This window comes from Zophobas morio, unplaced genomic scaffold (genome assembly GCF_036711695.1).
Source record: "Zophobas morio isolate AGI-343-1 ecotype UQ-CSIRO unplaced genomic scaffold, CSIRO_AGI_Zmor_V1 ptg000009l, whole genome shotgun sequence".
NCBI classification, from domain to species: domain Eukaryota; kingdom Metazoa; phylum Arthropoda; class Insecta; order Coleoptera; family Tenebrionidae; genus Zophobas; species Zophobas morio.
In genome coordinates, this window is record NW_026972114.1 from 3,235,733 (window position 1) to 3,261,143 (window position 25,411).

The following is a 25,411-nucleotide window of genomic DNA, read 5'->3' on the forward strand; positions in this document are numbered from 1 at the left end:
TTTTAATTTTTCGATTATTCAGTTTCCGATTTTTCGATTTCACGATTTTTCGAATTTTTAGACTCCTGAAATTTTTAAATTTTTTATTTTTCTGTTTGTAAATTTGATTAAAAAATCAAATCATGACAATTGTATTTTTTCAATTTTTCGATTTCCCGATTTCTATTTTTTCAGTTTTCCGATTTTTCGATTTTTCGACTTTTAGATTTTTCACTCCATTTAAAACCGATTATTCGATTTTATTTATAGATTGTTGATGTTTTAATTTTTCGGTTCCTCACTCTGTCCATTTTTCGATTATTTGATAATAATAATAATAATAATAATAATTCGACTTTTCGATCTTTCGATTTAACGATTTTTCAACTTTTGCAATTTCTCGATTTTTCGATTTTTCATTTTGTCGTTTTTTCAGTTTTTCCAAATTTCCGTTTTTCGATGTTTCAAATTGTAGATTTTTCAGTTTTTTGATTCCTCAGTTTGTCGTTTTTTCGATTATTCAATTTTTCGACTTTTCTATTTTTAATTACGTGATTTCATGGTTTTTGGTTTTTCGATTTCTTGATTTTTCAGTATTTTGGATTGTTTCATTTTTCAATTTTTCAACTAATTAGATGTTCCAAATTTTCGATATATAAATTCGTAGGTTTTACAATTTTTCGACTCTGGTTTTCTGATTTTGTAAATTTTTCGATTTTTCAATTTCTAGATTTCGCGATTGCTATAATTTTCCATTTTTCGATTTCTCGGTTTTTCGACTCTTATATTTTTCGTTTCATCTTGCGATTTACCGATTATTCGATTTTTCGATGTTTCAATTTTTCAATTTCTCAGTTTTCAGCTTTCGATTTTTCGAAAACTTGATCTTTCGATTTTTCAATTAATTTTGATTTTTCCATTTTTCGATTTTCCGATGATCAAATTGTTGATTTTTCAACGTATCGATATTATAGTTGCGATTTTTCGACTTTTTGATGTTTCAATATTTCGATTTATCAATTCCTAGTTTTATCAATTTTGCCATTCTAGTTTTCTGGTTTCGCAAAATTTTCGATTTTCTGTTCTTCAGTTTTTCGATTTTTCAATTTTTAGATTTATATTAATTTTTAGTTTTTCGATTTCTCGGTGTTTCAACCTTTAGATTTTTTGTTTCATTTTGCGATTTACCGATTTCCCAATTTTTCGATGTTTTAGTTTTTCAATTTCTCAGTTCTCAATTTTACGATTTTTCAATAACTTGATTTTTCCACTTTCTCAATTTCTCGATTTTTCAATTAATTTTGATTTTTTCAATTTTCGATTTTTCGATGATTCAAATTGTTGAGTTTTTAACGTATCGATATTATAGTTGCGATTTTTCGACTTTTTGATGTTTCAGTATTTCAATTTGTCGATTATTTGATAATAGATTTTGGGATTTTTCGACTTTTGCAGTGGAAAAATCAAGTTATTGAAAAATCGTAAAATTGAAAATTGAGAAATTAAAAAACTGAATCATCGAAAAATTGGGAAATCGAGCAATCGAATAACCGGTAAATCACAAAATGAAACAAAAAATCTAAAAGTCGAAACACCGAGAAATCGAAAAACTGAAAATTATAGAAATCTAAAAATTGAAAAATCGAAAAACTAAAGAACAAAAAATCGAAAAATTTGCGAAACCAGAAAACTAGAATCGCAAAATGGAATAATCGGGAAATCAAAAAATTGAAAAATCGAAAAACCGAAGAATCGAAAAGTCGAAAAATTGATAAATCGAGGAATTAATAAATCGAAAATTTGAAGCATACAACATTCGAAAAATTGAAAAATCGAAAAAATGAAATATCCCAAAAATGATTATCAAAAAATCGACAGATTGAAAAATAAAAAATATTGTAACACCAAAAACTCGAAAAATCGTAACTATAATACCGGTATGTTGAAAAATCAACAATTTGAATCATTGAAAAATCTAAAAATAGAAAAATCAAAATTAATTGAAAAATCGAAAAATCAAGTTTTCCAAAAATCAAAAGCTGAAAACTGAGGAATTGAAAAATTGGAACATCGAAAAATCGAATAATCGGTAAATCGCAAGATGAAACGAAAAATCTAAAAGTCGAAAAACCGAGAAATCGAAAAATGGAAAATTATAGAAATCGAGAAATCTAGAAATTGAAAAATCGAGAAATCGGAAAACTGAAAAAATAGAAATCGGGAAATCGAAAAATTGAAAAATCAAATCAATTCTCATGATTTGATTTTTTAATAAAATTTACGAACTGAAAAATAGAATTTCAGGAGTCGGAAAATTAAAAATCGAAAAATTCGAAAAATTAAAACTCGGAAACTGGGTTATCGAAAAATTAAAAAATTGCAAAAGTGGCAATCTGAAGAATCGAAAAATTGAAACAACGAAAATTTGAAACATCGAAAAGTTGAAAAATGGAAAAATCGAAAACCGAAAAATCCAAAATTGGATAAATTGAAAAATTGAGAAACAAAAATCTACAAAATGTAAAAGTCGAAAATCAAAAAGTCGAAAAATCAAGTTATCGAAAAGTAGCAAACTGGGAAATCGAAGAATGGAAACATCGAAAAATTGGGAAATCGGAAAAATGAAAAATCGAGAAGTCAAAAAATAGGACTTGATAAATCGAGAATTTAAAACTAACAGTCGAAAAATTTGTCGGTTTTTTGATAATCGATTTTGGGATTTTTCGACTTTTTTAATTTCTCAATTTTTCAATTTACCGAATTTTGGATTTTTCGGTTTTTGACTTTTCTATTTTTCATCTTTTCGATGTTTCACATTTTCGTTGTTTCAATTTTTCGATTCTTCAGATTGTCACTTTTGGATTTTTTTAATTTTTCGATTACTCAGTTTCCGATTTTTCGATTTCACGATTTTTCGAATTTTTCTATTTTTCAGTTCGTAAATTTGAATAAAAAATCAAATCATGAGAATTGATTTGATTTTTCAATTTTTCGATTTCCTGATTTATATTTTTTCAGTTTTCCGATTTCTCGATTTTTGGACTTTTAGATTTTTCATTTTCCGATAAATTTTTCCACTTTTCGTGTTTTTCAGTTCCTCGAATTTTGTTTTTTTTTAATTTATACATTTTTCGACTTTTCGATGATTCAAATTGAGGTTTACTGATCAGATTCTAACATTATAACATTATTATATATAAAATTTGTAACATTATTATATATAAAATCATGACACTTGGTCTTCTGGATTGGCCAACAGTCAACATAATACGAAATATACATATATTAAAATTAAATGCAATCAAATGAGTCAAACAACAGTTTTTCTCTACATTTTTTGTGTTTTGTTAATTTACACATTTTCTATTTTCTTCAACGACAGAATAGAAAAGCAGCGACAACGCACTTTATTATTTTTCTCTTTTTAATTACCTACATTCATTGCCAAAATATGGCTAGCCGCTAATTGTTAACGCTTTTTATAAAAATCTACAAACCGTTTATCCATAACGAGAACGAACGCATATTTTTGTCGATTTCAAGCTTTCTTCAATTTTTGCAACATGCGATAGCAGGGTTTACAAAACGATTACATATTGACACGTCGGTGCATGAGAAAGTTTTTAATGCATACCATTACACAAAGAACGATGACTGTGCTAAAGTGCTATTAATAAAACAAATGTTTTTCATTATTTGGATGAATTTCGCTTTTGGTTAGGCTCTATTTGATGCAGCGATTTTTGTTCCAATTTATATTATTTCGGATAACGTACCATAACTAATGCCAAGAAAGTTGCATATTGTGCTCTCTTACCGAGAAAGATGATGCCTTTCCCGTCTGTGTGAATGACGTCAACGAATTCTGCGTCTGTGGGATCCAGTCTTACGTGTGCAGGCATTCCCTGTAAAAAAATTGAACACAGTGCATTATATTATATATAATTTTCTAGTTATGCGTGTCCTCACCTGGAAAAATGGTTCGGCTGGATCTAATCCAGTGATTCTTCCTATTTTGGAAATAAGTGAACCAGCATACCCCGCTGTATGTGCTCCTAGGGAATGGCCAATTATGTGAATATCGCCGGTATCCACGTCATATTTTTTCTGAAATTAGTAAGTGTGTATTTAAATTTAAATGAACCACTCATGCTCTACTAAATCTGTTCAAGTAGTGAACCCCATATCAAACAAACCTACTTTTTCTTTATTAATATCTTACCATTAGGAATTTTATTAAATGTGCAATCTCCATTCCTACCAATCTCGTGTTTGCCGTAGCTTGTGTATACAAAGGCAGACTTCCTCCCGCCCAGTCCACCACGATCACGTTCATATCATCGGCTTTGATCAGCTCATCTTTCATATCTATTACCTAAAATGCTTAAATGAGATGAAAGTGCGGTAGGATTAACGTAATCTATGTTACCCAATTCGACAAGGGCGTATCGATGAAGCCATGAACTATAAATTTTGTACTTTTGTTTGGGTCGAAGTGCGATTCTTCGATTGTGTTTTCGTCATCTGCTTTCAGGTATGTTCCCTAGAGGAAGAGGTATGTGAATATTAAGTAACGAGATTGAATGAGTTATTTAGAGATAGCGTTTATTTGAAGTGAATGAACACAAACGAAAGTGAAAGGTGGGTGCATTACTTGATTAAAAGACTTTGGAAAAGCAGGAAGTCTAGCTGCATCTTTGACATTTGAATCACATTTCTTTTTTTTTTCTGTGGGTATGTAACGCATTGTTGTTGCATTTACTTTTTCTTTCTTTTCTCATGACTGCTGATATTTAAAAAAAAAACAGCTAATTCTGGTTGTTTCAGTATTATTTGTGACGTTATTCTACGATCATTGTTTAAAATTTCTACAGTGCTTAATTAATTTTCAAAAATAGTGTATTGTTTTATTGGGATTAAAAGTGATGTTTTTTGGCGAGCAAAATTTTGAAGCACAAAAGTAAATTAAAAAGCAGAAATGACGAACCAATTTACAGAAATGATGACATGACAAAGGAAGAAAGAATAATACAAAAGGAATTTAGAAGAATAGCTAGAAAGGAATAAGGGGAAGAGAATCAAGGTAGGATATTAAAAGATTATAATAGAGGGAGAATCATGGAGATGGAATAAGGAAGAAAATGAGATTGATACAGACAAAAACAAAGAATTAAAAAACTAGCCAAGGCGGAAAAAAACTCGGAACGTACGAAAACGACATGGCGAGATAAAGGGACACGAAATGGAAAAACAAGAAAAAAAGCAGCAGGAAAGGAGAATAAAGGTGATAGAACAACAATTAAATTGGGAACATGGAACGTACGAGACACTTACGAAGAAGGAGCTTTGAGAAACCTGATAGACACATTGGAAAAGTATCGGCTGGACATATTATCCCTACAAGAAACAAAGCAGCAAGGAAATGAAGTTATGGAGATAAGAAAAAACGTATTTTGGATTTATAGTGAATGAAAGGATGCAGAGGACCGTGATCGACTTCAAATCAAAATCGGACAGAATAAGTTACATAAGAATCCGAGGAAAATATAAAAAAATAAGCATAGAAATAAAAAATGAATTCTATGAAACGATTGCAGATATAATAAGACAAATTCCAAAATATGACATAAAAATATTTTTCGGGGACACAAATACAAAAGTAGGAAAAGAAGAAGACTTCCGGCATATCACTGGAGGAAAAAGTCTACATAAAGAAAACAATGAAAATGGAAAAATGCTTATAGAGTTTGCTGAAGAAACTAAATGAAAATAATAAGCACTCAATTTGACCATAATAATAATTTATTAACTTTCAGAAAATCTACACAACAATTATAATAGATTTAAGAAAGAATTGTCAAAGGAAAACAATTAACATAAAGGTACAGTACATTAGAAACTTATACATTTAATAAAATATAGCGGATATGCTATGTTAGAAATTCGCTAATTGCGTAATAATTTTTTTTTAATAGAATTTTTTTTATTTCAGATTTAAAGACAAGAAAATTAGACGCATTTTTAATGTCGCAGTCAAGACTGTTAAAAAATTTGCAGCAATTAAAATGCAAACTTCTCTGATAGTGGGCTGTCTTGTGCTGTCTTGGTAATCGAAGGAGATACCCAGTGGTTTGATAGACGGCGAACACGCAATGGTTATATTATTTAAATTGAGTGTGAATTCAGCACAATTTGCGGTATTGGAGAAAAAAGTAAATGCCGTTTTCTCGTGGTTAATACACAGTTTATTTTTTGTGACCCATTTTTGTGCTAAAGTGTAAATATTTGTCGCCTTATTAATGACTTCAGTGGTATCGCCACCTGTGATTATGAAATTAGTGTCGTCAACATATGACATTACTGAGCAGTTAAAAGACTTTTTCATGAGCATTAATAAGTCATTAATGAAAATTATAAACAGAATAGGACCAAGAATAGATCCTTGTGGCACTCCTACAGTGATGCCTACTTCTGCCGAAAGGGTGTTATTTACCAACACTTTTTGTGTTTTGCCGGATAGATAGGACCTAAACAGCTGTAAGGCCTCTTACACCGTATCGTTCTAATTTTTTGAGTAATAGGGAATGACTTACACAATCAAAGGCCTTCGTGAAGTCGATGAATAATCCCAGACAGGGAATGTTTTTGTCTATACAAGTAGAGATTATAGAAAGATAAGCTGCCAATGCTGTGTCTAAATTTTTTCCCTTTGTGAAGCCATGCTGCGAAGGATCTTTTAACTGATGTGTTGTCAAAAAAGATGTAATACCATTGTTAATAACGTGTTAAAAAATTTTAGATAGACTGCATAAAATACTAATAGGTCTATAATTGGTGATTAGTTGGTCGTCACCTTTTTTATGCAGTGGAACTATTATAGCCTTTTTTAGGGAGTTGGGAAAATGACCATTTAATAACGACAAATTGATAATGTGTGCTATAGGTTCGCAAATAGTTTTTCCCACTTTTTAAAAGACGCTATTAGGTATTTCGTCATGTCCAGCAGATTTAGAATTCTTCAGTTTGTGTATGATCTGAAGAATGTCAGAACCTGTGATTGGTAAAAAATTTAAACTATAGGGCGATAAATCAATGTTATTAAGTAGAAAATCGGAGTTATTTACTACGTTATCGTCAATTATATTTAGAGCCAATTCTGAGAAATTTTTATTGAAAAGATTAGCACAAGCTAGATCAGTTAACACATGTCCATTTTCAGAGATTCGTATTTCACCCCTTGTTTTTACTTTATTTGAAGATTCTCTAATAATCTCCCACATTGTTTTGTTTTTGTTAGAAGATGTGAGTAACCTGTGTTCGTTGTAATTTTGCCTTGATTTTATTAACCCCTCTTGATACTCTTTATTTATTTTTTTGAATTGATCTTTAAAAATGGGAAAGTGTTTACTAAGATCTGCATATAGGGAAACAGTCTTTTTTAAGTTACGAACTTCCGGTGTAATCCACTTTTTTTTTATGTTCCTTAGATGTGCACTTAATTTGTTTTATTGAGAATGACAAGTCGAAAAGTCTGTTAAAGATTGACATGAAAAAATCAAAAGCTGCTTCAGTGTCAGTTATATCATATAATGGGGACCAGTCCTGATTTTTTAGTGCATCGTAAAAATGTTGATAATTTTCTTCTTTGAAATTACGTATAGATTTGTAGTGAGGTGGTTTTTTATTTTGATTAGGGGAACTATTTTTGGAAATACCTATCTCTTGTGCAAGATGGTCAGCTAGACTAAGATTTAACACTTGTGTGTAATAACTGGGGGTGTCTGCAGAGATGAAAATGTTGTCAAGACAGGCATGATTCCGAGTCGGTTCAGATATGGTATGAACTAAATTGAAGGTCATTAATAAATCTAATAAGTACTTTTTATCTGGGGAGTCATTCAAGAAGTCTACATTAAAATCGCCTGTAACAATAATTGTTTTGTTATAGGGAATTATGGATAGCATATCCGCTAAAAGATCTAAGAATAGGTTAAAATTTCCAGAAGGAGGCCTATACAAAGCAATAACGATAAGGTTCATGTCCAATATATCTATGCCACAGCATTCAATGATGTTAGTTACCGATTGTTTCTGAAATTGTAGTAAAGTTGTAGACCTTATATTATTCTTCGTATAGATCGCTACTCCTCCATGTTTATTTTTATCCCGACAAAAGCTACAACATAAAGAATAATTTTCCAAATTTATAAACTGAATTTGGTCGATGCATTGCCGATGTTAGCTTAATAATAAGATATCAGGTGTACGTTCTTCTAAAACGACCTCAAGTTTTTCTACTTTGTTACCTAGACCTTGCATGTTTTGGTGTAATAACCGAAGTACGTTTTGTTCTATGTTTTCACTACATCCTCTTTTGTTTCTGTAAAAACCGATCTTGGGAAATAAAATCTGCTTACTTGCACACCAGGTGGCCAAAACCCAGAATCGTATATACGTTCCTTTTCGCTGAAGGGAGCGCTTACTTTGAATACAGGATATTGACTTCTGGATTCCACTTTTTCGCAGGTGAACGTTATTCCATCAGAGGAGTTTTTTCGTAAGTATTCCAAGATATTTTCTTCTTGAGTTTTGGGATGTGTACGCCTAATGCAAAACCACAGTGTTTTCTCCACGCCACTGAAGTTTTGGGTATCTTTGTCACCACCTGTTCCTATGATTGATTTTGATTTCCTCCTTTTCTGAGAGGTGACAACTTTAAAGCCATCTTTGCTATTTTTGTTAATTAGAGTAACATCAGCCGAGGTTTCGGAAGCTATAGCCTCTACAGACGTTACTGTTGGAGATTGGTCAGTTTTCCAGAATTTGACATTGAAGATGTTTCTTGGTTTAGATAAGTCCTGAGTGGTAATTGTGTCAACGGTAGGAGACTGAGTGGCACATTTTTCATTTTTACTCTGTTTTCCGAGTAACAACTCTGGTTCATGTCGTTTCAAATCATTATCCTTAGATGTTTTATTTGTAGCTTGGAATTGAGTGCGTCCATCTTCCGCCGCCACATCTTTTTGAACTTTTTCATGTGGTGTCATCCGTATCTCTTGTCGTTTTATATCGATAGGTGGTAAGTTTTTTACCAAGGCTGTACAGCTCGATGTGATGGATACTGTTTTTAATTGTGTTCTAACTGTTTCTAGCTCATTGAAAAGCAAAACTAAACGTTCATTGACAAGTGAAAATTGTTGTTGTACCAAAGTGTTGTGCCGCTGTTGGTTGATCTCCGCTTGCCTCCTCTCTTCGTACAGCTTCTGCTGTAGCTCCGAGTTTTTACTGAGTAAATCTTTGATAAACAAACACAGACTGTCAGTAGAAATCCTTTGCTCCTTAGTTGCATCTTTTATAATTGAGTTTTCCCGTAGTGGAGAAAGTTGAGTATTTGATCTATGCTTATCTGATGCATCCTCGTCAGGGTTAATCTCCAGAATTGCAGCTGTAGCTGATGCTGCTGTGTCACAACACTTCCTCTTGTTATAGCAGCTTATATGCGACCAGACACAACAATCTGAGCAATAAACACGTTTTTTTACAGCAGGATTACTGCACACAGAGCACAGCACTTTTTCTGTTAAAGTTTTCTCGTCGGCCATGTTTAAACCTGATATAAAAATATACATAAAGAAATATGGACCTCCCCGAACAACAGTGGCGGCTCGTCAGGGGGGGCCAGTTAGGCCAGGCCGAGTCTATCACCGAACTTGTCAATTTGCGATATTCATTTTTATTTTAAACGCAAGAATATAATTTAAAGCTATTTTGAAATCACCTGATTTTACTGTTGTTATTATTTTTTTAATTACAAAAAGCGTTATCTAATTTATTCACTTTCGTTCGGAAGCACAAATCGTGCCGGGAAGTTTAAATATTTTTACTGCGAGGAGCAGCAGCTGAGGCCGGCCGACTACAAGAATAAACGTCGAATAATGTCATATCTGCTATCGCTCTCTGTTTAGCGGAATTAAAGAGAAATAGCTATAAAGACTGATACGTGTCTGATACCCTCTGATTAACGCGCCTGCAGCAGTGATTGGTCAAATGTCTGCTAAAATCGGCCGGCCTTTTGGCAGTACATCAAGTTGTTATAGCGCTATCACCTTCTGTTTGTATAAGTTAGAAGGCAATAGCGATGAAACCGTACAATATTACGTTTCATCACTCCACTTCTGCCGTGCACTTTTCCATGCGGTTCCCCACTACCAGCACCGGCCGGCCGCTGTCTGTATATTGTGAATTTCTGCAGTCTTCACGTGGATGAAATTGGTTTAGGTTTGTTTCTAATTTCAGTAACAATGACAACAGTTAGTAAGAGAATTAGTAACTGATTTAAATTTTGATGCTGTTACACATCTATTAAATAATGACTTTCGACTTTTAACATACGATGATCAATTCCTGGGATATAAAAGAAATGACCCGTTCGGAGCCGCGCATGCAACATTTAATCGAAGCACGGAGCAATAATAACGTCAGCTCCGGTGCAATAGCATATTAATAATTAATAATTAATACAGCATGGTATGAAAATTATGAATGGCTGACGGGGAGCAAGTCAAAAAACAAACTATTTTGTTGATATTGTTTAATTTTTGAATATGATGTTGACAATAAATTCAAAAAAACTTCAGAAAAAGAGTTTTGCCTCTGGTCGTCTGGTACGATTGACATATTGAGTTACCGTGCTCTTTTGCCATCTTCCTAATTTCTCAACCCTGCTCCTGATGATGCTACTTACGAAAATGTAGAAGCCTCCGAAATTATTTCTGTCTTTAATTTTAATCATATACCTACCATCCACATCAGCATATGTTGAACGCAGTTTTTCAGCTTTAAAGCGAATTACAAATTTTACTAGAAACTCCATTAGTCAAAATCGATTATCCAAATTATTCGTTTTAGCAATAGAAAAAGAAGTGCTTACAAACTTAACGGAAGATCAAAAGTTCTATAATCAAGTAATTGACCACTTTGCCAATACAAAACAAAGACGCATTGAATTGGTTTATAAAAATTTCTAATTTACTCTTTTAATTTTGTTTTTTACTAATAAATAGTTGTTTACGTTTCATGTTATATTTTTTGTTAGAATGTGTTACTTTATAACTTGAATGTTATTTTCATTTTTATTTGAGTTTATTGTCGTTATTTTATTATTATAGATGGCTTATATTGTATAAGTATATGCTTTACTTTATACCTATTTGAAGAATATTTTTTATTTTGTTTTACCAAGTTGTTAGGACTATATGAATTAACACCATACAGGAAGCAAATTATAGATAATGACTGACTTGAGGTCCCTGGTTCTTGTATTCTATGTCTTAAAACTTTGGGTTACTCACTGCTGGCCGACCCAACCAAAATAATCACGAGCCGCCACTGCCGAACAACAAGACAAAGAACCAAATAGACCATGTGCTAATAGAAAATAGGGACCATACGATGATTCACGATTGCAGGAGCTACAGGGGAGCAGATGCTAACAGCGACCACACACTAGTTACAACAAAAATAAAAGAAAAACTACCAACCAATAGAAAACTAAAAAAAGAAAGAAAAAGAGTCAATGTTGAGATACTAAAGGATAAAAAAATAACGCAACAAATTGAAATAGAATTAAATAAAAGACTAGGAAGTAAAGATACAACATACGAAACAATAGAAGATGAATGGAGCCAAATTGAAGCAGAAATGGTAGAAACGGCAAAGAAATACACGAACAACACCGAACGAAGAAGTAGAAAGGAAGATTGGTATGATGAAGAATGTAAGAAAGCCCTGACAAGTAGAAGCATTGCAAAAATAGGAAAAGATCAAAAACCAACAAGGAAGCAATAAAAGATTATGAAGAAAAAAGGAAAATAGCCAAACAAATATGCAAACGGAAAAAGAGAAAATATTTATAAAAAATGGATACAATAAAAAAACATTACAAAAACAAAGAGATATAAAACTTCTACCAAGAAGTCAGGAGTATACTGCAGAAGTAAAGAAGGACAACTGATTGGAGACACAGTAGAAAAACTAGACAGATGGGCGGAATATTTTGAAGACCCACTAAGTGACAAGACGGAGGAAGAACAACAGCCAAAAGTAGTGAAAATAAGAAGACAAGAAAGTCATAAAAGCCCCGGAAAAAATGGAATACCTGCAAAACTACTGAAAATAGGAGTCGAACAACTTACCACGAGAAAATATCAGTTAATGCTTAGAATATGGCATGAGGAGATAACACCGAAAGTATGGAACAGCGCCATTATCTGCCCCATATTTAAAAAAGGAGACAAAACGGAATGTGAAAACTACAGAGGAATAGCCATATTTGATATAGTTTATATTATCTTAGCAAAAATCATGAGAACTAGATTGAGAGAATACACCACGCAAACAACAGGAAAATATCAAGGAGGGTTTCGAGCAGGAAGATCAACCATAGATCAGATTTTTACTCAAAAAACGATCCAAAATAGCAGCTATGAACAAAACCTAAACCCGCACATACTTTTCATAGACTTTAAACAACCCCACGATTCCATAGACCGAAACATGTTATACGAAGCAATGGAAAAGCTAGAAATACCAAGAAAATTGATAAGATTAGTTAAAATGACACTACAAAACACGAGCAACAAAATTATTTTGGAAGGAAACATGTCAAAAGAATTCTTGGTTAGAAAAGGGCTACGGCAAGGAGATCCACTGTCAAGCGACTTGTTTAATATTGTACTAGAGGACATAATAAGGGAAAGCAGAATGCAAACAAATATATTAATACATATGTCACCATAAGAAGCAATGCAAGAAAATTTCCTTTTAACTTTTTATAATTTTCGGCCAATAAATTCGGTCAGTATGTTTTGAAAAAATTAATAAAAAATGCCATCAATAAATTTCTTAATGGCTGTTTTTCTTGATTTTTCATATTTTTATAATTACGTTTATCTATCTTCTAATCAGGTCATGTTTTAGAATCAAAATTTCTCTTAAATTTTACTTCCCGAGCGGAAGCCAAAGAAGTATTGTAATGGAGTCTGTCGGCCGACTCTCTACTTTTACGTTTTCTCGACCTTTCATGACCCCTAGAGTACGAAAAGATAGGTTCTCCTATAGCCCCTAAAAAACACATAGTATCGTCACCGTGGAGCAAACCTGGCAGAAACTTAACAAAAACAAAAATTATAAACACCATTTGACAGACCGCGAAATTTAAAATGATTTTATGTTAGATTTAAAGTTTATAGTTTATATACAAAATATGGAGTTTTAATTTGAATAAAATATAAAGTTTAATCAATAAAATCTTATTTAATAATTATTAGTTATATTAATTGACAATTTAAACAAAAAGACGCGCTGTCAACTCTCTGCTGACACAATTTGGTTCCAAACCAAAGGAATTTTTTGCGTTACCAACTGCATTTGCTCCACTCGTACAACAATGGATGACGGTACTATGTATTTCTAGGGGCTATAGGTTCTCCATTTCCGTCTGTCTGTCAGTCCGTCTGTCTGCCGTCAAATCAAAATTATAAAACAACATTTTGCAATTTAATTTTGAATCTGCAAAAGCGAATGCTTTGTAATCTTACAGATGTTTTAAAGTTATGATAAGCATGATAAATTTGAATTGATGACGTCAGCTCAAAATTTTGCCGAATAAAACCTAATATATACGAAATTGCGTTATAATTTTCCCAGTCAGTAGCATTTTCAATTTAAAAAAAAAATGGTTAAATCATTGGCATACATTAAACACTTGAATGTCACTTGGTTTATGATGTCGCTTATGTAGATATTAAAGAGGAGCGGCCTCAACACGGAACCTTATGGTACTCCTCACCGCATTACATACTGAGAACGATTTTCTAAATACGATTCCATCAAAACTGTGAGAGAACGTGAAAGTCCGAGTTTTTCAAGATTTATTCTGTCAAAGGCTTTGGAGAAGTCCATGTATATGCAATGAACTTGACCCTGTCTATCCAAAACGTCATACAAACAATGAGTTTTCATCGTTAAATTAGTGACAGTGAATCTGCCCTTAACAAAGCCATACAACTTACGATTAGAGTTTTTTTTAATACCCTAAGTCTGCTCAAACATTTCAGTAATTCATTTCATCTGGATAAGAGTGATTTTGGCAAATGACATGCTCTATGAGAAAATAGCGGGTGGGTGGGCGTTGCTAGTACTTGTTAAAACTGATTTTTGTAAACGACTGAACAATGTTAAGAGTAGTCACTGGAATGTAGATTCTAGGAAAAAGTTCAATTTAGCGCCGCCCACTAACCCCTTTTCTCGTTCAGAAATAAGAAACAAATCTTATAGCAAATAGTATAACATCATAATATAATTTTCTTTTTTTAACAGTTCCCATTCCCACTCTAAAAAGAACACATAATTAAACCAACTTCATACATTGCTAAAAACAAACTTCAAGAAATAAACCTTAATTTAATTAAAAAAAATAAAGTTTTCTTAAGTAACAAGGGATAATAGATACATTCGAAAAAATATTACTCTGTGACCATAAACACATTATATTTTTCGAATCAGGTTGTCAAAATCTATAACCCTGAATTTTTTGAGAATTTTTGACGATTTTTTCAAAAATGAAATTTTCCACTTGTATTTTACCAAATTCAGTCTTATTTTACCAAGTACTACTCCCCGCCCACCCGCCCTTTATTTATTACAGAGCATGTCATTTGCCAAAATCAGTCGTATCTTAGCAAGTAGTAAAATTAAAGTAAAATTTTTTCCTACACCCCGTCCTTATTACGATGACTACTCTTAATGTTATTTAATCATTTATCAAAATCAGTCTTATTTTAGCAGACACTAGCTCCGCCCACCCACCCTGATCTCATTCTAACGATTTTATTTCTGGTCAGTATAAGATCCATCTGTCATTCGGACTAGGTAAAGTGAATCACTGAAATAGAGGCGAGGTGGCTGGGCGGGGTTAATGATAATTTCTTTTGTAAACTGAAAATGGAAACTAATATAACGTAGGCTGATGAGAAAACGGATGAGTGGGCGGGGCTAAGTCAAATTTTTACCTACAGTTTTTTTAAGCAACCAATAGCTCCTTCCATCCACCCCTTTTTCATTCTAGTGACTGTTCTTAATAGTGGTCAGTTTTATCTTAGCAAATTCTAGCACCGCCCATCTGGCGTCTGTTTCCTTAAAAGATATGGCATTTTCCAATGTTAGTCTTCTCTTAGCAAGTAACTTTTTCTTTAAGAATTTAAAAAAATCTTGCAACTTCCTGGTATCTTCTTTTTAAAAGAATTTAAAACAATCTTAGGAAGCCCCACTGTATTTTTTTTTTGAGTGTGTTTTGTTTTTGAAAGAGTTTGAATCAGTCTTGGGAACCCCTAGTGTCCTTTTTTTTTGGAAGCCCCTTTGTATCTTCTTTTTAAAATAGTTTAAAACAGAGTCTTCAAAACTCTTGGTGTCTTGTTTTTAAAAGAGTTTGAGATATCTTGGAGGCTCCTAGTGCCTTTTTTTTAAGAATATAGAATCTCGCCCCTAGTATCTTTTTTTTGGAAGTCCCTTTGTGTCCTCTTTTTAAAAGAGTTTGAAATAAAGTCTTGAAGACCCTTCGTGTCTTGTTTTTAAAAGGGTTTGAAATATCTTGTAGGTTCCTAGTTCCCTTTTTTTAAGAACGTAAAAAAATCTTGGGAGTCCCTGGTTTCTTCTTTTTAAAAGAGTTTGAAACAACCTTAGGAAGTCCCACTGTATTTCTTTTTTTTAAAGAGTGGGAACAAATTTTGGGGTCCTTTGTGTTTTGTTTTTGAACGAATTTGAAGTGTGTGTGTGTGTGTTTTTTTTTGAGGTCCTTAGTATCTTTTTTCCATCAATGTGCATACAATTTAAGGGTTCCCGTTCTTAATTTTGAAAAAATTCTAAAAAATCCAAAAGACCCTTATGTAAAAAAGGTTAAAGGAACTTTAAAAGTTGCTGTTCTTTTTTTATACTGGGTGTCTGGAAAATGGCGGTTAGTAGCTGCTAAGATAAAACTGATGTTGGCAAATGACATACCCTCTAAGAAAAGGAAGGGTGGGTGGGCGGGGCTAGTAGCTGCTAAGATAAAACTGATTTTGGCAAATGACATCATTATACTTCACCAAAATGCGAGAAGGATTTTTTTACTATGTTTCCCAGACTCACCAATTGATTGTTAAGAGCGTAGTGAAGAATTAATCCGCCATTTTACAGACACTAGTACTAGCCCCACCCACCCTCTCTTTTCTTAGAAGGTATGTTATTAGACAATATCAGTGTTATCTTAGCAGGTAGCTTAGCTATTACTTGCTATGATGAGACTGATTTTGTCAAATAACCCTTTGGGAAAATAAATGGCGGCTGGGCGGGGCTTGAATTTGCCAAAATAAATTTTTTCGAAATATTCTGTTTCAGATTTTTTAAATGTCAAAATTTGCCTTATGACATTCATTTTTGAGATTCTTCAGAAGTCGTAGGAATTTTCGAAGAAATAACCCTCCTCCCCCAATTTTCCGGAGGTGCTCTAATTCCAGACCCAGATTTTCGAAACATCAAATTCAAATCCCAAAAATTACTTTGTCATTTTGGTGATTTTCCATAAATGGTAGGGATTTTCGACAAAATGAAGTTAAAAAAATAGAAATTGAAGCCAATAGTGTTTTTTACTAATTTTCAAAAGTGCTATTGTCCAACCTTTTCTAAATATTCTGTTCAAATTCAAATTTTTTAAATATCCCAAAATTTGTCTTGTTTCATTCACTTTGTAGATTCTTCAAAAATTATGGGTATTTTCTAAGAAATAATGCCAAAAAAAATCTGAAAGTCGAAATTAGTGAAGAATATAATATGCCCTTAACAAATTTACGATTAGAGCTTTTTGTTCATTTTTTAATACCCTGAGTCTGCCCACCCATCTACCACGCCTCCATTTCAGTAATTCATTTCATCTGGATAATACTGATTTTGGCAAATGACATACTCTCTAAGAAAATAGCGGGTGGGTGTCCTAGCTAGTACTTGTTAAGATTGATTTTTGTAAACGACTGAACAATGTTAAGAGTAGTCACTGGAATGAAGACTCTAGGAAAAAATTCAATTTAGCGCCGCCCAGCAACCCGTTTTCTCATTTTATCATTTTGAAACAAGAAATAAATTTTATAGCAAATAGGATAACATAATCACTTTATCTAGTCTGAATGAAAGGTGGATCTTATACTGAACAGAAATAAGATCGTTAGAATGAGAACAGGGTGGGTGGGTGGGGCTAGTATCTGCTAAACTAAGACTGATTTTCATAAATGGCTGAAAAATATTAAGAGTAATCACTGGAATGAAGAGGAGGTGGATGGCTGGAGCTATTACTTGCTTATAAAAGACTGTAGGAAAAAATTAAACTTAGCCCTGCCCACCCACCTGTTTTTCCAGCAATCTACGTTTTATTAGTTTCCATTACCACTCTACAAAAGAACACATAATTAACCCCGCCCACCCACCCCGACGCTATTTCAGTGATTCATTTTATGTAGTCAGAATTAAGTGTTGATCTTATACTGAGTAGAAATGAATTCGTTAGAATGAGAACAGGGAGGGTGGGTGGGGTTAGTACTTGCTACGATAAGATTGATTTTGGCAAATGACTTACCCTGTAAGAAAATAGAGGGCGGGTGGGCGGGGCTAATATTTGCTAAGAGGAGACTCATTTTGGGAATTGCCATACCCTCTAAGAAATTAGAGGGCGGATAGGCGGTGCTAGAATTTGCTAAGATAAAACTTAACACCATTAAGACCAGTCACTGAACTGAAAAAAGGGTGCGTGGGCGGGGCTACTGCTTGCTCATAAAACTAGAAAAAACTAAATTTAGCCCCGCCCACCTCCTTTCTCTATTTCACTGACTTATTTTATTTAGTGTAAAATGGAAATTGAAAAAACAACAATATTGTAATGTCAAAATTTTCTGGGAACATGGAGTGAGTCGTTCCTGATGTAATCAATAAAATAAATTGACTAATGAATTCATTTTTTTTAATGCAATGATAAATCATAAGTAAAAACTTATCCTATTTTGCACATTTTGGGTAGAATTTATTCAGTCTTGGGAGCCCCTAGTGTCTGTTTTTTGGAAGTACCTTTGTGTCTTGTTTTTAAAAGAGTTTGAAACAGAGTCTTGAAGACCCTTCGTGTCTTGTTTTTAAAAGGGTTTGAAATATTTTGGAGGCTATTAGTGCCTTTTTTTTAAATGTAGAATCTTGCGGGCCCCAAGTACCTTTTTCTTTAAGAATGTAAAAAAAACTCGGAAGTTCCTGCTTTCTTCTTTTTAAAAGAGTCTGAAATAACCTTAGGAAGTTCCCCTGTATTTTTTTTAATGTGTGAAAAAATGTTCGGGTCCCTTGCGTTTTGTTTTTGAAAGATTTTCAAATAGTCTTGGGAGCCCCTAGTATATTTTTTTTGGAAGTCCCTTTGTGTCTTCTTTTTAAAAGAGTTTGAAACAGAGTCTTGAAGACCCTTAGTGTTTTGTTTTTAAAAGAGTTTGAAATATCTTGGAGGCTATTAGTGCCTTTGTTTTTAAATGTAGAATCTTGCGTTCCCCAAGTACCTTTTTCTTTAAGAATGTAAAAAAATAGTGGGAGTCCCTGGTGTCTTCTTTTTAAAAGAGTTTGGAACAATCTTAGGAGGTCCCACTGTGTTTTTTTAAAGAGTGTGAACAGATTTTGGGGTTCCTTGCGTTTTGTTTTTGAAAGATTTTCAAATAGTCTTGGGAGCCCCTAGTATTTTTTTTTGGAAGTCCCTTTGTATCTTCTTTTTAAAAGAGTTTGAAACAGAGTCTTGAAGACCCTTAGTGTTTTGTTTTTAAAAGAGTTTGAAATATCTTGGAGGCTATTAGTGCCTTTGTTTTTAAATGTAGAATCGTGCGGGCCCCAAGTACCTTTTTCTTTAAGAATGTAAAAAAATCGTGGGAGTCCTTGGTGTCTTCTTTTTAAAAGAGTTTGGAACAATCTTAGGAGGTCCCACTGTGTTTTTTTAAAGAGTGTGAACAGATTTTGGGGTCCCTTGTGTTTTGTTTTTGAAAGATTTTCAAATAGTCTTGGGAGCCCTTAGTATTTTTTTTTGGAAGTCCCTTTGTGTCTTCTTTTTAAAAGAGTTTGAAACAGAGTCTTGAAGATCCTTCGTGTCTTGTTTTTAAAAGGGTTTGAAATATTTTGGAGGCTATTAGTGCCTTTTTTTTAAATGTAGAATCTTGCGGGCCCCAAGTACCTTTTTCTTTAAGAATGTAAAAAAAAACTCGGAAGTTCCTGGTTTCTTCTTTTTAAAAGAATCTAAAACAACCTTAGGAAGTTCCAGTGTATTTTTTTTTAATGTGTGAAAAAATGTTTGGGTCCCTTGTGTTTTGTTTTTGAACGAATTTGAAACAATCTGTGTGTTTTTTTTAAGAAAATCAAAAAATCTTTGAGGCCCTTAGAATCTTTTTTCCATGAATGTGCATAAAATTTAAGGGCCCTTGATCTTAATTTTGAAATAATTCTAAAAAATCCAGAGGACCTTTATCTAAAAAAGGTTAAAGGGACTTTAAAAGTTGTTGCTCGTTTTTTATACCGGGTGTCTGGAAAATGGCGGCTAGTAGCTGCTAAGATAAAACTGATTTTGGCAAATGACATACCCTCTAAGAAAAGGGAGGGTGGGTGGGCGGGGCTAGTACTTGCTAAGATAAGACTGATTTTGGCAAATGACATACCGTCTAAGAAAAGAGAGGGTGGGTGGGCGGGGCTAGTTCCTGCTAAGATAAGACCGATTTTGGAAAATGGCATCATTATAACTTCACCAAAATGCGAGAAGGATTTTTTTACTATTTTTCCCATACTCACTAGTTGAGTAGAGCGTAGCGGAGAGTCAATCCGCCATTTTACCGACACTAGTACTAGCCCCGCCCACCCACTCTCTCTTTTCTTAGAGAGTATGTCATTTGCCAAAATCATTCTTATCTTAGCAGGTACTAGCCCCGCCCACCCACCCTCCCTTTTCTTAGACGCTATGTCATTTGCCAAAATCAGTTTTATCTTAGCAGGCACTAAACCCGCCCACCCACCCTCTCTTGTCTTAGAAGGTATGTTATTAGCCAATATCAGTCTTATCTTAGCAGGTAGCTTAGCTATTACTTGCTAAGATGAGACTGATTTTGTCAAATAACCCTTTGCGAAAATAAATGGCGGGTGGGCGGGGCTTGAATTTGCCAAAATAAAATTTTTCGAAATATTCTGTTTCAGATTTTTTAAATATGTCAAAATTTGTTTTATTACATTCATTTTTGAGATTCAGAAGTCGTAGGAATTTTCGAAGAAATAACTCTCCGCCCCCAATTTTCCGGATGTGCTCTGATCCCAGACCCAGATTTTCGAAACATCAAATTCAAATCCCAAAAATTACTTTATGTCATTTTGGCGATTTTCCAGAAAAGGTAGGGATTTTCGAAAAAATGAAGTCAAAAAAAATATAGAAATTGAAGGCAATAGTGTCTTTTACTAATTTTCAAAAGTACTATTGTCCAAGATTTTGTCAATATTCTGTTCAAATTTAAATTTTTTAAATAACCCAAAATTTGTCTTGTTTCATTCATTTTGCAGAATCTTCAAAAATGATAGGAATTTTCTAAGAAATAATGCCAAAAAAATCTGAAAGTCGAAATTAGTGGAAGAATATAATATGCAAAAATTTATGTGTTTAAATGTTGTGTGTGCACACACTAATGTATCTTGGACTGAAACACTGATCTTGAGAGTCTGCTGAAGTACAAAAAAATAACGCTTAGAATGCGAGCGCAGCGAGCATGTACAGACATTATTAAAAATAATTCACGGTTGTAAAAAAATTTGGTTGCTAAAGTTGGGTAGCATTAATTCTAAAAATATGAATGCTTTGGGAAACTACAAGTACAGCTCCGCCCACCCACCCCTTCTTCGTCCCAGTGACTACTCTTAATACTGTTCAGTCCTATCTTAGCAAGTTTTAGCCCCGCCCACCCACCCTTTTTTTTCTTAGAGGATATGTCATTTACTAACAACAATCTTATCTTAACAAGTACTAGAGCCGCCCACCCGCCCTCTATTTTCTTAGAGGGTATGTCGTTTGCCACAGTCAGTCATTTTTTAAAAACGTATTTCTTTGTCAATTGCACAGTGTGCATCGAAATTTTTAGTGAGCGAGTTTTCTTTTTTAACTTAGTTTTAAAACCGACAAGTGGTAGTTGTAAATAAAATTATTTTTTAAAAAAAGAAATACACTGCCCTACAAAAAACTCGGACACTTGAATATTTGTAAATTTACGCTAAAGTTTAGTGTTACAATTTTTTTTACTCTTTTTCTGTTTCCACATGTTCTAGAATAAGTTATGTTTTCTATTAATGAATACATTAATGATTTGCTTTTTGAAATATTTTTTCCAAAAATTTGATTAGTTGCAGGTAATCACAAAAAAAAAAATTAAAATCTTAAACTCGCGCGATATTTCGGATAGTGCATATTATATACATATATATTGAAATGATGCCATTTATGCGCTGTCGGAGAGATCGTTCGACTTTAAATATTCGTGACCGAGCGAAAAAGCTTATTAATGATTGTTTCTATTTTTCAAACATAATGGTTTGTTTTAAATAATGTCCCCTTCATTTTTTATTTTAGGGGAACTTTCAAAATTTCTTTTGCTGGTCTACCTAAATTTTTCAGTTGTCTTAAAATTCTCAAAATACGTATCCCACTTTTATATGTGTATACCGAACGAAACATTTATTTTTGAACTTATTAATTTGTAAATTTTTTAGCGTGCGTTTATTAATACATAACTAGAATTTCAAGAAAAAATACCTCTTTTGGATTCGACCGCGTGTACAGCAAGAACCTCGTGTTGATCACACGCCTGGGCAGAGGGAACAGATTTATAGGCCTCAGAATCAAATGGTACCAACTCCTCGTAATATTCAAGCAACCCAAATCGTCGTAGCACCTTGTTTCGTTTTCAACTGCAACAACAAATTTAAATAAATGAAAGTTATCAAAGAAAACTATAAACATTGTGGCGCCATGCAAATTTGACTGAAAGCACTAAAAAAAAACCGTGAAAGTACTTACAAGGTAGCCAAGGTAAGTTTACGTCGATATTATCCGATTTAGCCCAATCCAGAATCCCGGAGTTGACCACTCGCAGCGTCAGCAGTACCACAGCGAGCGCGCGAAGGCATCTCAGTACCATCTTCCTGGTACTAACTGGGGTCGTTCTTTCGGCGGCTGGGTACTTTGAAAGGCATGGATCCGAGGTTTAGTGGCCGCTAATGAACACGATCTGCAAGAGAAGATGGCTTGAGAAGGTTTGATCTTGAACCGCAGTACTGAGGCACCAGTTCCAGTGGAATAAGAGTGGTGGTACTCGCGCTGCTAATGATCTTCAAATTTGTAACCTTTCTCAATGTGTTTGCTGGTTACACAAGACAACGGCATTGGGTTATGTAAGAAAGAGATTCAGTGAAAAGCTTTCACTAACACAATTATTGGCCACGGCTAGCGGTGAAAAAATGTTCTAGTTTTCAGCGTGATGATGCTCAAACGAGACGTTAGATTAGCATTTTTAATTTATCGCCTTGTTTGTTTGGAGCGGATTTTTACGATGGACGTAGTCTGTTTTAGAGAGAGTTCCGAATTAAAGTTTTATTTACGTATGTAAACTAGAAACTCATGGATATAAATTCTGATTTTCATCTACGGTTTTTGTTTGTGATATAAATTGTTTGGAACAAGTGATTGTGGGTGGAGATAATAACTATTGATTCATCACTGTGTTTAGCATTCTTTTGTTTTTATTTTTATCTGTTGATGTAATAATACATCATTTTATTATCTGACGAGAGTGATTCATATAATGCGTAGTACTTGTTTGTTTCTAAAAATTCTTTTATTATGAATGTGAATACAAAAGAAGTGTTTTAAAAGTTTTAAACTTTTTCTTTGGTCGCCGCTGTTGAACAAAATTCTCTAGGAATTGAGTACATCCACATACCTCAATTACATCTTTTGTTGTTATGATGAGAAAATTGAGTGTCATTTTCTGTGAAAAACGTACTTGAATTTTTCAGTTTTTAGATTGTGGAATTTTTTGATTTGAGTTTCTCGAGTTTTCGATTTTTATTTAATTTTTCGATTTGTAATTTTCTTCATTTTTTCAAATGTTCGATTTTTCAGTGTTTCGATGTTATAATTTACTGTTTTTTCATTGTAATTTTTTCAATTTCGTTTCTTCAATTTTTCAATTTGCGATTTTTCATTTTTCTTTTTCTTGTTTCTTCAATTTTTAGTTTTCCGATTTTTCAATATTTTTTTTCATTGTAATTTTTTCAATTTTTCGTTTCTTCAATTTTTCGATTTGCAGTTTTGCAATTTAGCTTCTCGAGCTTTTATTTCTAAATTTTTCAGTTTTTCGATTTTTCAATTTTTTGATGTTTTAATTTTTAGATTTTGCAATTTTTCGATTTGCAATTTCACGAGTTTGGATCTATTAATTTTTCATTTCTTCAATTTCCGAATTGCAAATTTTTCCTTCCGGAGGTGCTTGATTTTTTCAGTTTTTCGATTTGCAATTTTTTGGTTTTCAGTTTCTTAATTTTTCAATTTTTAGATTTTTTAATTTTTCGTTTTTTCAATTTTAGGTTTTCAGTTTCCCGATTTTTCAATTCTTTTCTTCAATTTTTGATTTGCAATTTTTCTAGTTTTCATTTTAAATGTGTATAATTATAATTTCTAAAATTTTTCACTTTTTCAATTCTACTATTTTAGAATTTTTCAATTTTTCGATTATTGGATTTTAAAACTTTTGATTTTTTCGATTTTTCCATTTTTAATTTTTCAATTTTTCAGATTTTCGATCTTTCAGTGTTGCAGTTTTTCGGCTTTACAATTTTGATGATTCTATGATTTTTCTTTTTACAATTTTTGGGTTTTCTAATTTTTCGATGCAATTCGTTTTTTCTTTTTTCCAATGTTTCGATTCAATCTTTTGTTAGTTTCTTTTGCAATTTTTCGATTTTTCAACTTTTTGATAAAAAATGGAAAAATTGCAACTGTAAATAACTGTAAATAAAAAGTAAAAAGAGTAAAATAAAAATTTTGAAAAATATCAAAATGACAAAAAGAAAATACCTATGTATTATAAAATCGAAAAATTGAAATTTAAAAATATCGGAAAATCGGGGAACTGAGAAGTCCAAACATTGCAAAATTAAAAAATAAAAAACCGAGAAACCGAGGAGTTAAGAAATCAAAGATTGAAAATTTCAAAAATGGAAAGAAACATTGAAAAAAAAAGGAAATTCGATAACAATCGGTGGAGTAGTTTCGGAGATTTTGTGTGTAATATTTTTTTTTATTTATTAATAATAATAACAGGACAATGTAATAATACATAAATGAAAATACAACACTACAAAACAAAAATTAACTAATTTTAAAATACGTAGGTCACTTAGGATTCTTCAAGTCGAAATTGTCTTTTTATCCGGACAGACGGCAGACAGACAGACAGTAAAAATTACACAAAGAACAAGGAGTTATGGTTCTACATAACATTTTCTAGCACACTTACCGGTATTCTTGTGAGCTATTAAAATTAAGAAAAGATAATTATTTAGTTCCATTCAAAAAAATGAAATGGAGTTTATAATTTATTCTTCTTCGTTTTTAACTGTATGCATCCAAGGTTCATCACATTCTCTTCCTTATTTTGGTTTATGTCGCTCTCTGTTTTCGACCATTCATCTTCAGGGATTATTAGTGCAAACAGTATTCCTAAATAATAAGTATTCTTTTAAAATTGTTATATATTTTTAGGTTTATCATTTATAACTCTATAGTTTAGCCTCACATTGTCTACTTTGTTTAGCATGTATAAATTTAACTCTTCTAGTCTTCTGTCTCCAAAAATGAACGACTACATTTTAGTATGAATAATAGTTGATACGTTTCGACGATTTTTGTTTGATGTGTGACGACGTGCAGCATAGCATGCTACTTTACCTGTAGTTTAACCGTTCACCTCTATTTTTAACTTTACTTACATGGGTTGACCCAAAGTTACGACCATTAAATTGTACTTTGTATCATTGTCAGACGTTACGTAACACGATACACTTACACGTGTTACGTAACAAACTACCTCGAAATTTTGGTAACACGTTAAAATTCTTTATAAATTATTCAATACGTATAGTTACAGTTTTATTTTTTATAAATGTTTATGCCGGAAAAATACTTAAGTGAGGTATGTCTTCGATTAAGACAGAAACTGTTTATCCAAGAACACAATGATTCCAATGTTACTGAAATAATGACGTCAACTCAAAAATTTAAGTATCTAAATGTGGTCTGACTTAAAAA

General features: G+C 32.7%; 1 protein-coding gene across 2 annotated transcripts in view; it reads right to left on the bottom strand.

The window, feature by feature from the left end:
* The window catches only part of LOC135125749 (pancreatic triacylglycerol lipase-like), a 103,823-nt gene that overhangs the window by 42,074 nt on the left and 36,338 nt on the right, over nt 1–25,411 (bottom strand). For both annotated transcript variants that reach the window (XM_064051409.1, XM_064051411.1), the window contains exons 2-7: nt 22,121–22,331; nt 21,857–22,011; nt 4,409–4,522; nt 4,202–4,354; nt 3,949–4,086; nt 3,797–3,884 (exon numbers count right to left, since the gene is read on the bottom strand). In XM_064051409.1, the coding sequence (XP_063907479.1) occupies nt 3,797–3,884; nt 3,949–4,086; nt 4,202–4,354; nt 4,409–4,522; nt 21,857–22,011; nt 22,121–22,241 (769 nt within the window). In that variant the 5' untranslated portion in view covers nt 22,242–22,331. The remainder of the gene's footprint in view (nt 1–3,796; nt 3,885–3,948; nt 4,087–4,201; nt 4,355–4,408; nt 4,523–21,856; nt 22,012–22,120; nt 22,332–25,411) is intronic.